This window comes from Cricetulus griseus, chromosome 7 (genome assembly GCF_003668045.3).
Source record: "Cricetulus griseus strain 17A/GY chromosome 7, alternate assembly CriGri-PICRH-1.0, whole genome shotgun sequence".
NCBI lineage: Eukaryota > Metazoa > Chordata > Mammalia > Rodentia > Cricetidae > Cricetulus > Cricetulus griseus.
The window spans coordinates 130,684,923-130,699,503 of record NC_048600.1 but is presented as its reverse complement, the minus strand read 5'-3'; the positions used below and the strand labels follow the sequence as shown (position 1 = coordinate 130,699,503).

At 53.8% G+C, this 14,581-nt stretch overlaps 1 protein-coding gene across 1 annotated transcript in view; it reads left to right on the top strand.

Moving 5' to 3' along the window:
- The first annotated feature begins 2,279 nt into the window (after nt 1-2,279).
- Dnah17 (dynein axonemal heavy chain 17) overlaps nt 2,280-14,581 on the top strand; it is a 110,801-nt gene continuing 98,499 nt past the window's right edge. The window contains 12 exon segments of the mRNA XM_035448176.1: nt 2,280-2,618; nt 4,255-4,448; nt 5,261-5,453; nt 5,596-5,695; nt 5,884-5,969; nt 6,181-6,306; nt 6,853-7,005; nt 7,147-7,233; nt 9,707-9,874; nt 10,174-10,290; nt 12,260-12,525; nt 13,145-13,340. Coding sequence (XP_035304067.1) covers nt 2,283-2,618; nt 4,255-4,448; nt 5,261-5,453; nt 5,596-5,695; nt 5,884-5,969; nt 6,181-6,306; nt 6,853-7,005; nt 7,147-7,233; nt 9,707-9,874; nt 10,174-10,290; nt 12,260-12,525; nt 13,145-13,340 — 2,022 coding nt within the window. The 5' untranslated portion in view covers nt 2,280-2,282.

The window sequence follows — 14,581 nt, the reverse complement described above, 5'->3', positions numbered from 1 at the left end:
GTCCCAAATCTCTGTTCTTTATCATTTACCAACCTGTGGTATTCGGTTATAGTAGCAGAAAACAGGGTAAGAACTCGGAGGTGTGAGTGTGTTAAACGTAAGCAGAGAGGTAGACCTTCTGACTGGGGACAGAGCAGTGAATGTCATGGAAATGACAGTGTTTCCAGCTTGGGCAGCTGTGAGCTCCAAAAGTGTTTACCCTTCTGGAGCAGGGAGCGTCCATGGTAGGTTGACCACACTCCAGTGGACAGCCCCAACTCAGGGTACATGGACAACACAAATTGGACTCAATGGGTTGTTTAAAAAAGGGGGGAGCAAAATTGGAGGGGAGGGAGTGGATCTAGGGAGGAGTAGGAAGTGAATATGATCAAAATACATTATTGCATGGAATTCTTAAAAATTAATAAAATATTGAGCCAGGCATGGTGGCACACACCTTTAATCCCTGCACTCAGTAGGCAGAGACAGTTGGATCTCTGTGAGTTTGAGGTCAGCCTGGTCTACAAAATGAGTTCTAGCCTTCTTAATCGAAAAAACAAAATAATAATAATGGTAATAACAAATATTAAATATAAAAATATTGTATTAAATAAAAATTATTTGATCTGGAAGAATAGAAGGTCTTAGTAAGAAGTTAGATGTAAATCCCATCCAGTAGTCGTTCTACAGAGTAAAACTGGACCTGGAGCTCTGTCCCTGGGAGGGCTCACACCTTCTGCTGTCTGTAAAGCTCAGAGCCAAGACCTTCCCTGCTTCTGTGAACAGTGGGCCACTCATCTGCTGCACTACCACTGGCTACTTAGGTAGCCAGGAGAAGGTTCTAGAAGTCTCAGGTACCTCAACACTCCACAGTTCCGTGGCAGTTGGAGCCTCTCGGGGAGCAGAAGCCATTTCCCTTCCTCGATGGGAAAGGGCTCACTGTCTCTTGACGGAAGCACACGCTGTTCGGATTTGGTGAGCAGCTGTAAGTCAGGTTGGGGTGTTGGAAGAGCTGAGGGGCCTTGGCACACAGGGTAGGAGCCCAGGTCCTGGCTGGCAGCACACTCGCCACTCACCAAGTGCTGTCTCTGCCACTTGCTTCGAGACGGCCAGTTCAGGCCAGCAAGCTGGCCGCCATGACCCCACTCCTTCCTCACCCAGGCTTCCTAGTACCCCCTCCCTGCAGCTGCACCTGAGCCAGCCCAGCCTCATGCTTGAGGGGCTGGTGGGCCTGAAACACCTCATGGGGCAGTGTTGTAAATTGTTACCTGCTGGCCAGCACCCCAGGAGACAGCAGATTTGAGACCAGCGGTGAAGCCCCAAATCCACAAAATCAGTAAACCAGAGGGCATTCTTGTCAACCTTGGTACAAGAGAGGATGGCCCCCTTAAACAGTCACGTTCCAGTGCCTACCCTTTAAATAATAACACAGTGCTGGGAGGGGTCAGCTCAGCAGTGGCACCCAGCAAGCCAGTGTGCTCCAGGATCACTGCATGGCGGCTCTATGTGGTGGGGGAGCTACTGTCATTCCCCTTGTTCACAGAAGGGCCCAAATGAGAGAGGTTTGGCTCTCTCCCCCTCTCCCCCTTCCTCTCTGTCTCTGTATATTGACCTAGCCGCCTGTCACAGAGAAGCCTTGGGCTCTAGGAAAGCCCTAGGTACTGAAACCACACAGCACTTCCTGCCCCACCCAGATGGGGGCAGGGGCTGAGCACCAGCTCTGGTGTGAGAAGTGGCTTTGAGGACCTCAGAAGCCTCGAGCCTTGGCCTTACCCACGCCAACAGCTGGGATCTGAATGCTTCCAACATGGTCTGTAAAGGCGGACAATGGCAGTGGCTGGTTCTAGAACAGGTTGAAACCTAGAGCTCCAGAGGAGCTGAGCAGCCCGAGGGCTGTGTGTGTATAGTATGCATACATACATGAGTGTGTGAGCATGTAGGTGCCCAAATCCACACGTGAAGGTCAGAGGTCAGTCTTGGGTACCCTCCGTCACCTCTTAGCCCATGCCACCCCACGCTGATATGGCCACTTCTGCTTCCCCCCACTGTCCTCTGTCTTTCCCAGTTCATTTAACTCTACAGTTACAGTAACAAGGGTACACCCGATGACCCCACACTGAGGCAGGGACAGGCGCCTCTCCCTTGTTATCAGCCCAGCCTCAGATTAAAAACTAAGGCCAATGAGCTCCTTTCACCAGCTTGGTTAGGATGGAGATTCTGCGGGCCTCTGTGAGCCCAGAAACCAGGCAGCACTTGTTTGTTTACAGCAGACTGTGGTGTAAGGAAAGGCGGTTATAGCAGTCATGCCGGATGCCAGACTTGACTATCTGGAGAACGTGTCTTTCATCGTCCTCAAGTACAAGGCGGACAAGTGGGGCAAACTGATTGGAGCCGAGGAGAACATGGCCATGCTCACAGAGTTCTTTGACAAAGCCGACATCCCTGTGCTGGTGCTGACGCTCAACCCCGCAGGCATGATTGTCCCTTGCCTGGGCTTCCCAGAGACCCTCAAGTCCAAAGGCCTGTACTTTATCAAGACAAAGCCAGAGAACGTCACCAAGGACAACTACAAGACCCGGCTTCTCTTCGGTGACATCAGCCCTACACCTGTGGAACAGCTGATTGCTGTTGTGGAAGAGGTTCGTGTGCCTAGGCTGGCAGGGTGGGGCTGGAACAGCAGAGCTGGGGAGGGACTCTGAGTGAGGGGCCTAAGGCCTTGCTACTCTAGCAGCGTGCACACCCAGTGGCCTCACCTAAGAGAAGGTAGGTCAGAAATTCAGACAGACCCGGCTCCAAGGAATGTGGCAGGAGTCCCCCAGGCTTCACCTCTTGCCAGCATTAGGGCCGCACACTCTTCTCATGGCAGTAGCCCATGACGTCTTGCTGTAGCCACAGGTGTGGGTCATCCAAGGACCTGTAGATGATTTCCCTAGTTCCAAGACTTTGAGTTTAAAAGGGCAAATGATGTGGTATTTTCTGTATCTCTACACCACTGTCATGCCCTCATGCTGGCCCTCAGCAGATGCTGTGGGGGTGGGGGTGGCCTCTGGGGGGGGCCACATTAGCAGGCTGGGTTACTTAGCCTTCTCAGTCATCATAGAACGAGGACCCAGAATGCTGCCTGAGCTTATTCAAAGAGAAATGTGAAGCCAGGAGGCCATTCAGCAGGGCCCAGAAGCCGAGAGTGGGAAGCCTGGCCGGCCACAGTCAGCCCAGCTGCCATTGAAGACGGAAGCCTAGGGTCAGGCACCAGCTGGCCCTCTCCTGCCACACCTCTGTCTTTGGCTTGTAAATGGTTACCTCTATCTGTTCCCTCACAGGATAGATTTTTTTTTTTTGTCCTGATCTCTTCATATAAGAAACCTAGTCCTACGAGGTTGGGGCTCAGCCTACTGGCCTTATTTACCTTATCGCCTCTTTAAAGACCATATTAGGCCAGGCAGAGATGGCTCAATGGGTACAGGGCTTGCTGCACAAGCAGGAGGGCTCATGTTCCTATCTCCAGTGCCACTTAAAAAGCTAGGAGTGGCGTGGTGTCTTGTAACCACAGCCCTGGGAGACAGAGATAGGAGGGTCCAGGGGCACGCTTCCAGCCCGGCTGGGTGATGAATGTTCCAGGTTCAGAGAGAGACCTTGCTTCAAAAAAGGTGGCCAGGGCTGGAGAGATGGCTCAGAGGTTAAGGGCACAGGCTGCTCTTCCAGAGGTCCTGAGTTCAATTCCCAGCAACCACATGGTGGCTCACAACCATCTGTAATGAGATCTGGTGCCCTCTCCTGGCCTGCAGGCAGACATGCAGGCAGAATACTACGTACATAATAAAAATCTCTTAAAACACACACACACACACACACACACACACTGGCCTGTATGATCTCTACATGGTGCCACATACACGCACATGACTGTTTCCAACTGCAGCCACATATCAAGGTACAGGTGGTGAGACTATATACATGAGCTTAGGGACACAACTCCGCCTCCTTTGAGCTTACGGACACAACTCCGCCTCCTTTAGTCCTTTCCCTAAACTTGGCGCACGGTGTCATGCACATCCCTATGGTTTCAAGGTATGTGTGTGTGTGGGGGGGGGGGCACCTCGCAGTGATGGTTCAGACAAAGGCAGGTAGCTGGGCCATCACTGCTCCAGGAAGTCCAGCTGCCCCATCCCTAGAAGAAAGGGCTAGCTTTTTCTCACGTTTTGGGGGCACAGAGGTCTTCCACATCCCGAAGAATGGCAGAGCCAGGCAGAGTTGCTGTCATGTGTCTCCTTCCAGGTTCTCTATTCCTTGCTAAACCAGAGTGAGAACATGAATGGCTGGCCCAGGGTGGTCTCGGAAGACATCGTCAAGCAAGTCCACAGGCTGAAGAACGAAATGTTTGTGATGGGAGGCAAGGTCAAGGGGAAAACCCTGCTGCCCATCCCAGAGCACCTGGGCAGCCTGGATGGCACTCTGGAGTCCATGGAGAGGTAGGCGGCGGCTGGAGCCATGACTGGGGGCTACGGGTGCAACTTCAGATCAGTTCCATGCACCACTCGTGAGGTGCTTTGGGGGGGGCAGTAGAGGGCACGGGGGGGGGCGCGGGTAGGTACCGGAGTCCCTGGGAATCCCAGCTCCAATCACCCTGCAGTGTCTACACCCGGGTGGAGACCCACCTGCATCTAGTCACCTCATGTCTCAAGAGATAATCACTTACACTGCCTCTGAGAGGTGTGAGTCACAGCATAGAGGCCATGACAGCCAGAGGTCAGGGGACTTCTGAGGCATCCTGGCTGTTTAAACGGCCCTGGTATGTGAAGCCATAAAGAAAGGGTTACCTGTGTGAACTTGTCCACACGTAGCTATTGAGTGACGGCTCCTAAGTTTCATCCTGACTGATCTTCAGGGGCTGTCTGTCCATTAAGCCCTCAATATAGGCCACATTGTGTGGGGTTTGTCCTGGGGTCGCTGGCCCCTTGGGCATCTCTGAAAGCTCCCATTCCTCTTTGCTCTGGGCATCATTCCCTGGAAGTGGGGGAAATCTCAGTCTCCCTCAGGTGGTTGAAATGCGCCAGGGACATGAAACCAGACATGACTGCTAGTGGTGGCCGGGTGGCGGTGGCCATGGCCGTGGAGGGGTGGCGGGGATGAGGATGGTGATGGTGGCTGCAGCTTGGAGTTTGTTGTCTGCCAGCTGCTGGTCAGGGGACAGGTGAGTTCCCTCCCCCCAGTGGCACAGGGCCAGCGGCAATCCTCGTGTGTGTGGCCACGAGAACGTCGCCCTGACCTTGGCATTTGACAGGATCCCCTCCACCCTGGACAATTCGCTCCTGCACTCCATCGAGACCATCATCATCGACTGGTCACACCAAATCCGGGATGTCCTGAGCAAGGACTCTGCTCAGGCCCTCCTGGATGGCCTGCACCCACTGCCCCGCGTGGAATTTGACTTCTGGGACGCCCGGCTCATGAACCTGAGGTGCATCCATGAGCAGGTAGGGCCTCACTCCACCCAGAAGCCGAGTCCTTGCTGGGCTACCTGGACAGCAGGCAGCTCAGCATTGCCCTCCCAGGGACCCCACATTCCTCAGCCCTAGCAGCCCCAAGACTGAGAGGCTATGACTCTTTGGTCCTCAGCTAAACAGACCCAAGGTGAACAAGATAGTGGAGATCCTAGAAAAAGCCAAAAGCTGCTATTGGCCAGCCTTACAAAATGTCTACATGAATGTCACCCAAGGTGAGCCAGGCACCATCCGCTGGAGCTGTGGGGAGGGCTGTGTGGACTGTCTATCATTGACCCCGGCGCTTTGTCACCCCCCGTGAGCAACCCTTCAGCCCACTCCTGGGGAAGATGCTGAAGCCCCCAGAGCTGCTTTTTTTCATGGACTCCTTTCAGTGCTGACCACCTTGTCCCTTTATGCTCAGGCCTGAAGGAAGCCAGTGACATCGTCCTCTATCTGAAGCCCCTGCGTATCCTGTTAGACGAGATGGAGCAGGCTGACTTCACAGTGGTAGGTTGACCTGGGAGACACCGGGTGGGTGTGAAGAGGCAGGCACTGGCATTGCGGAGCCCCTGGCGGCATTGTGGAGCCCCTGGGGGCCGTCCAGTGCAGATTCCCCTTGGGAATCGTCTTGTGGCTCCCCCAGGCTAGCTGTGGGAAGGGGCAAGTGGGGCAAGCAGCACAGGCCAGCCTCTGCAGCAACCCTGGCTGTCTTTCCCAGCTCCCCAACTTCATTGTCAAGGTGCTGAGCACAATCTGCTTCATATGGGCCACCTCAGAGCACTACAACACTCCCTCCAGAGTCATCGTCATCCTCCGGGAATTCAGCAACCAAATCATTGAAATGGTGACAGCCATCCCCAGCCTGGGCTCCCCCACTCCCATCCTTCCAGACCCAAGCTGGAGCCAAGCCTGGGGTAGCCCTTGAGCATTTTCCTAGGGTGCCTTGCTAGCCAGTACCCTATCAGGAGCAAGGAAGGAGGACACTCTCCCTGAGAGTCCCAGCACCCCAGCACTCAGAGGCCCTGCTCTGTGGGGTCCTGCACCAAGCCACGTCCTACAACCCTCAACACACACTTGCCTTTCCCAACTCCTCACAAGTACTGTGTGGGCAGTCACCAGCAGCAGCTTAAGGACTGTAACCGGAGCCACCAAAACTTTATCAAAAGCATGCCTGCAGCCTATCCACAGAACCAGGAGAACACTGTTGTGTGTCTTCCATGCCTGGTGAATCCCTAATCTGCTGTGGGGAAAAAAAAAATTCCCCTTTTGCTGCCGCCTTGACACAAGATAGGCACTGGGGGAACTGGTCCCTCTTCCAGTACCCACTGTGCCACCCCACCTGGGGGATTCTTGAGGATGCCTTAGAATACCTGTGCTGTCCTCTGTCTAGACTAGAACCTACCTGAGCCCAGAAGAGGTACTGAAGGGCTTGCAGGGCGAGATAGAGGAGGTCCTGTTCGGCATTTCACTGTCTGTCGGCGTCCTCAAGGAGCTCTTCCACGCCTACGACTTCTGCTGTGCAAACATGAAGATTTTCTTTAAGGTAGCTGTAGACTTGTAGAGCCTGAGCAGAGCCACATCGGTGCCACCCCTGGGGCACCTTGGTGCCACCCTGACACTGGGACTAGCTGATGCAACTATAGCCTCTTCTGTCTCTCACCTCTCTTCCTCTCCCTTCTAAAAGGACAAGACCCCTGTGCCGTGGGAGTTCCCTTCTTCGCTCGCCTTCTCCCGAATGAATTCCTTCTTCCACCGTGTGCAGACCATTGAGGTAAAATTGGAATTCCATTCATTTTTGCCCCCAAGACCCTCCAAAGAGGGGCTGGGGCTGGGCTTAGCAGTAGAGCAACCTGCCAGCATGCATGGGGCTTCCTAACTTTATACCTCAGCAATGGAAAAAAACAAACAACCGCAGGATCATATCCTAGTTAGAAAATCCCAAGTGAATGCCAAACTCCAGTGTCTTTGAGGAACTGTCTCTGAGGCACCCTCCATGCCTAAACCCAGCAGTGCCCCTCTGTCAGCTCCAGTCTTGTCCACCAGCCAACACAGTGGCCATTGTCAGCAAGCCAGCAGCCAAATGTTACGGTGTCGAAAACCAGGAGCTAACACCGAGATATTGCAAAAGTAAAAATTCATCAATAGCCAGGCCGTATTTTCAGTCTCCCATGGTAGAATGAAAATGGCCCAGATCAAAGGCAGAGCAGCAGCCTCTTTGACCAATCAAGCAGGACTGAACGGTACATGTTATGGGTTTATGGTCAGACAGTTGATGTACCACCAAACACCTTATGGTCAGTCGATTCTCAGAAAAAATGGAAACAATTTAGGATGTGTAGTTCACAAGGTTACTGAGGAAGAGCCAGCCGACCTCCAGCTAAGGATGTGATCAAAGTCTAACATCGTTTAACTAGAAAGAAAGTGGGTCCAGCTATCCCTGTCACCAAAGGCAGAGTTAATGGACAAAAATCAGCACAAAGGGAGACTTCAGACCCCTGTATGTGTGTGGATACAAGTGACAGCTGTCAAGTGAAAATTCAAGATTGGGTCACCCTGGAGAGGAAGGGTGAGAGGGCTCTGGCTGGGTAAGACAAATGGCCTCATTTAACATGCTAGGTGTGTGGTGAACACGTGTGCTCCTATGCCTGGGGAGAGACCAGAAGACCTCCAGCATGCTCTGTTTTATTCACTTGACGCAGGATCTGAAGTGGCCAGCAAGCCCTAGCAATCCTCCTGCCTTTACCCTCATAGCGCTGGGGTTTCCAACATGTGAGACTTCACACAAATGTTCTCATGTGTATGAGTGTCTGCCTGTGTGTGTGTCTGCCTGCGTGTGTGTGTGTGGTGTGCGTGTGTGTGTGTGTGTGTGTGTGTGTGTGTGTGTGTGTGTGTGTGTATACGTGTATGTACCACGTGCATGCCTGGCGCCCACAGATCCAGAAGAGAGTCTTGGAACTAGCGTTACAGACGGCTGTGAGCTGCTGCATGGGTGCTGGGAATTGAACCTATATCCTTTGTAAAGAGCAGCCAGTGCTCTTAACCCCTGAGCCGTCTCTCCAGCCCCCAACCCCAATTCATGCCCAGATATTTGTGTTAGGGCTTTGAACTGGAGTCCTCATGTTTGTACAGCAAGTGCTTTCTCGAGAGCCCTCCACTCCCTCACCCCACCCTGCTTTGCTTTTTCTGTCTTTGTCAAATCTTTTGCATGAGGTGATTGGCTTTTAGCTTCACTTGCCCTGGGGCCTCAATCCATTAAAAAAAGGACTCCACAGGGGATGCAACTTGGCTGACAGAGTGTTTGCCTAGCCCTACACAAGGCTGTGAGTCTCATCTCCAGCACCACTGGGTGCCATGGTTCACACCTGTAGTGGCTGGCATTCAGGAAGCAGAAGCAGGAGGGAGGATCCGAGGTTCTCAGTCACCTGCTATATAGTGAGTCTGAGGCCAGCTTGAGCTGCATGAGGCTCTGACTCAAGAAGAGAGGGTGGAGTAGAGAGAAACAGCATATGCTGCTCATCGTCCTCAAGAAACAATGGGGACCTCGTTGTGGAGACAAGACCAGGGCACACACAAGCATCAGCTGAGGAGATGGGTGTGAAGGGGCGTGACCCTGAGGCACCTTCTCGGAAGGGACTACTGTGAGCTGACATAGCTAGGGGAAAGGTGGCAGTGGGGGTCCTCGTGGAAGAGCATCTGGACTGGGTACCAGTGTTCACTAGCCATCCGACCCTTCTCAGTGTGAGTGTGCAACACTTTCTGGGGGCAGAGAACCTGAGGCTCAGACAGAGCACAAGAGACCCTGGTACTTTGTAGCACCTTCCAGAGCTGAGGAAGTGGAGGTTGGGAGTATCCTAGTGAGGCTCTTGGGCCAGCATGGGCCAGCATGGGCCTGGACCAGATCTCGGGCTTCATCCCCCACATTGTTCCCCCTGCTCTTAACACAGAGGGGATTCCTAGAGGAGCGCCCTCACCCCCACATGGATGCTCCCTTGCTCCGTGTTCTAGAAGCGTCTTGGAAGCACATGGGCACTGAAGAGCTCACTCCACACATGCCCCTTGCCTGCCTTGTGTGTACCCCAGCTTGAGCCTTGCAGGGCTCATCTGCGCCCTGCAGTGGCATCCCCAGACGCGCCCATTCCAGGGCGCTCCCTGCTGGTTCGGATAAGGGTCCCAGGACCCTTGACTTTAGCCCTGGAGACAAGTGGACAGAGCAGACAGGTTCCTGCTCTTTGTCCCCATGCTAGGATCTTTACAAAACGGCCATTGAGTTTCTGAAGCTGGAGAAGATTGAGGTCGGGGGTGTGCGCGGTAACATCCTGGGGAACCTGGTGACCCAGATCTACGACGAGGTCTTCGATCTGGTGAAGGTCTTCGCTGAGTGCAAATACGACCCATTGGACCCTGGAGACTCGGTAAGTCCGTGGACACAGGCCCAAGGAATGGAGTCACAATGGGTGGGGCGAGGACTACAATAAGTCGTCACTGGAAGCAGAGAAGCTGCAGGCCCCTGCCAGTGCACAGATGCATGGGCAGGAGCGGGGGAGACGGCAGCGTTGGTGACCCAGCCCAGGGCTGCACTCCGTCACTGAGCCCCGACTTAACTAAGCCTTGAGGCCTCCCAGCCCGCTGGCGGTTTACGGCAGCTTCCCCCCACCCCCCAACCCCCCACCCCAGCTCTGCCTGTCTGTTGCCATGCTTCATTTCCTCTTAGAGTTTTGATGATGACTACAAGGACTTTGAGACCAAAATCCAAGACCTGGACAGGAGGCTGGCTACCATCTTCTGCCAAGCCTTTGACGACTGCAGCTCCATTGAGTCAGCGGCGAAGGTAAGGGAAGGCTGTCCATCTCTGCGGGGCCAGCCCCCAGACCGCACAGGCACGTGAGAGGCATGGAAACTGAGCCAGGACTGCAGTGAGAGCCCGAACCTCAGTGTAGGGTCAGTAGGGAACACCCCCATTGAAGGCAATTGGAGCGGCCTGGGCAATGGTCACCTCTCTATTGTCAGGGCTGGGTTTCTGGGCTCAGCTGGAGGAAGGTTCTGGAACTGGTGCACCAATACCTCTCCCCTGCAGAGCCGGGTGCAACCCCCCCCCCAGCTCTGTGCTGTTTAACCTTTGTTTTTGTAAGTGCAAATGCAGAGACACAGGGGAGAGGGGGGTCTGGGAGCACAGCAATTGGTGGGTAAGGTCTAGGATCGCTTGGTTTGGGAGTTCAGGTGAAGTAGCAATGAATGTCATGTCTCCACAAGCGTGGGTGAAGAATTTATTCAATGACACTTGTTAAATCAGAAAGGAAGGAGTAACAGCCCCCTCCATCCCACCAGCTGCCATGGGCTCCATTTCCAATTCAGCCCAAGCAAGCAGGAGCCACAGTCAAGAAACAAGTGTGGCCAGTGCCTAGAAACCACTAAGCATAGCCCTGGTCTCTGGAAAGGTCTGGACTGAATACCCAGATGTGTATCTTACTAATTCCCCAGGTGTCTCTGTCCACAACCTTCCCCTCCACACCCCAGCAGGAGCCCATAGCCAAGGCGATAACTGAGGTTAGCACTTCAGGGAAAACAGACTCAGCCAAACCAGAGAAGTTGAGCATCTGGTCCCTTGACCAAGACATGAAGAGACACCATACAACTCCCCAGTCTCTCAGCCTAAAAGAGGAGGACACGTTGAATGGAGTCCCCCAGACCTGGGCATGAGCTGAGCCACCCACCCTTATGAGTAATTGCCCACGTGTCCTTGGGTTCTGTTTCTGTGAGGTAGGTGGGCCATTGATGGGTGGAGCCTCACTCGTTCCAGAACAATAAAGCTGGCCTATCCCAGGACTACTTCCCTCGTGAGAACTGGGATGATTCGCTTCTGTACTCGGTCATTTCCCAAGTTCTCATTTACAGTGATGCTGAGTTAGAAAAACTGTCCTGGGTGGGAAGATCTCCAGCCGTCCCTGTGTGTCCCTGACCTGAGACCACAGACACTAGGCCTCCCTGTTGTCAGCACGTCACATGAGGCCTGGAGAGTTCTAGAGCATTGTTCACGTGACCTCCTCCTAGAAAAACAAATGGACTTTTCGTCCCTAAAATTAGAGACCAAAAAAATCTGTAAGAAAAGAAGGGAAGAGAAACCGGGAAGAACAGTGATGCAGCTCTTAAACCCATCCCCCAACTTGTCAGCATCTTAAAGACGCCCCTGGGATGCTGCAGAGGAGGTCCTGCTCCTCCCCGGACCCACGCCACTCCATTCTACTTTCAGGGAACTGAGAATTCCCCTCCCCTTCCTCGGGCCCTGTTTGAGCCTTCAAAGGTTATTTTTAGTGATGGTCACATTTTCCAAACCAAAACCTGAGATCAGTCTAAGACCCACATGGGCCTCTGAGCCCTGCTAGGAGGATGTTAGGGGAGCTCTAGGGGTTCCCATGAACTCCAGACCCCTGGTGAGTTCAGACATTAGGAGACCCCATGCTACACCCTCTCTGTGAGCAGCCCTTCATTTCTTTTGTGTGTACATATCCCAGGCCTGGAGGAAATTCTCCTGAGCTCTGGGCTTAGCTCTCTGCTAGTTTCCAAGCTGGTGCCACCACACAAGGCAGCATGGGATCGTAAGACTCCATTTGACAGCTGCCACACAGAGAAAGAGTCCAGTGGCATCTCTGTTTCAACAAGGCCCATGTCTCCTCAGTCCTAAAGTTTGACCATGCCTGTTTTGTCCATGGCCCCGATAACCCCAGGTTGGAGCCAATACCAGGGACGGGGCTGGAAGCTCAGACTCTAGCAACAGCACACCTCCCCCCATGTCTCTGCAGCTCCTGTACATGTGTGGGGGTCTCCTGGAGCGGCCCCTGATTCTTGTGGAGGTGGTGCCCAGGTACTCGGTCTTGCTGGAGATGTTCAACAATGAGCTGGACAATGCCAAGCTCATGTATGATGCCCAGATGGCAGCCTCCGCACAAGGCCAGATACCACCCATCCACAAAAACATGTCTTCTGTGGCTGGGCAGCTCAAGTGGAGCCTGGAGCTTCAGGAGAGACTCGAGGTGTCCATGAGACACCTGAAACACATCGAGCACCCGTGAGTGCAGGCTAGGCTGCGAAGGGCCCAGGTAGCCCATGCATCCTGGCTGCAGGGAGGGGAGCTGGTTCATGGAAACAGACCAGGGCTGGGCCCAAGTGGGCTATTCACCATGCTTTCTGGATCGAAGGCATCGCTAGACCCCTTTTCTTGAATCGGCGGGGTTCTGAGGCAAGCTGTGTGTGTGTGTGGAGGGGGGGCGGGGGGGATGCTCCACAGCAAACCACGGGTATGCAGTTGGAGGCTGTTGTAGGGAAGCAGGCACTCTGTGGGACCCATTGGGGTCACACTGGCTTTACTCTGGTCTAGCCAGTCCCAAGTTGGAAAGGAAGCTGTGAATTCCTCATAGCTATGGCCAGTTGGGACTACTGCAGTGTGGGCTACCATCCAGCCCCCTACAGTGTTTGCTTTGGCTCATGGAGCTTGCTGTACTGGCTGGCTAAGAGCTCAGATATCCCTTTCTTCTGTGTGGCTCAGCTATTGCCTGATTGTACATTCACTCTGTCATCTTGGAGTGGAGGTGGCGGTGGCCAGACCCCGGGGTAGCTGCCAGCAGCTGACTAAGGTGGCATAGGGTGAAGCCTGGCCCCTCACTGCTCTGCCCAACTCTCTGACCCAGGGTCATGTCCAGTGTGGAGGCCAAGCTGGTCTATGAGAAATACGACGAGATGATGGAGCTGCTCAAAGGCTCCAGGGAGAAGATCTACCAGCAGTGGGTGGCAGGCGTGGACCAGGACTGTCACTTCAACCTGGGGCAGCCACTCATCCAGCGTGATCCCTACTCCAACCTTATCCAAGTCAACTTCAGCAAGGCGGTGGGTCCCTGGCAGGTGTGGGGTGGGGGGCAGGGAAGGCACAGCCGGGAGAGGGATTGGGAAGCCTGGGCTCACCATGCCACGGGCTGACTCTACCACCACCAACAGTGTGCGTCCATGGAGGTGCTTCTGTAAGCGCCACAGGCACCTACAGCTTTGTTGCGTGTTTTTAAGTGTTCAGGATACAGGTGAAATGGTAGCACGTCTGAAATACCTTCAAGGCTGGAATACAACTCAACGGTAGAGTCTTTGCCTACTACACAAGAGGCCCGGGTGGCCATGATCCTTACCATTGAGACAGACAGACAGACAGACAGACACACACACACACACACACACACACACACACACACACACACACACACGAGAGAGAGAGAGAGAGAGAGAGAGAGAGAGAGAGAGAGAGCTTTAATATAGTCTTTTTCTTTATTTCTATGGATTTGATTTGACCAAACACAGGGCCTCACACATACTAGGCGCAGGTTCTAACACTGTGCTATACCCTGGATCACTTTTACTTTGTTGTGAGACAGGGTCTTGCTGAGTTGCCTTGTCTGGCTTTGATCAATTCTGTCATGAATCCTCTTGCCTCAGATTTCTGAGGAGCTGGGACTTAGGGCCTATGCCACCTTTTGGAAAGCTTGTCTGCCTTTCACATGATCCCAAGAGAAGACATAAATTTGAAAATTACAGTCTCTGGGTGGCCCAGAGAGATGAGCCAGATAGCCAGGATGGTGCGTGCAGGGCTGAACCCAGATGGTTGTGGGGGGCAGAAGCCAGGTGAGGCCGAGTCCTTGCACGCACTGCCTTGCGTGACCTGTCCCGTCTGGACATGGACAGTGACACCAGGAAGACAGGGAGAGGACGATAGGGGGACTTCTTAAAGCTTTTCCTTTGCTTGCAATCCATTCTGTCCTTCAGAACACACTGGCTGGGCACTGCCATGTGTGTGCCTGGCACACCCCGGTGAAGCCAGTTGACAGCCTGCAGCCTGCCCTCCTGGTGCTGCCCTGGTGGAGGAAGTGGGGAGGGAGTGAGCAGAGAGAGAACAGCCAGTTATTAGTACAAGCAAAGAGGTGAAGAGTACCACACACCAGAGGTGACCTCAGAGGAAGTGGAGAGGGAGCCACCATCAGCCTGGGCAAGAGAGAGCAGGAGCAATTTTAGACCCGAGCCAAGCCTTGCAGGAGGTCCCTGAGGTCTTGATGAAAATAGCTTGGGGACAACAGTATTGGCTGCCA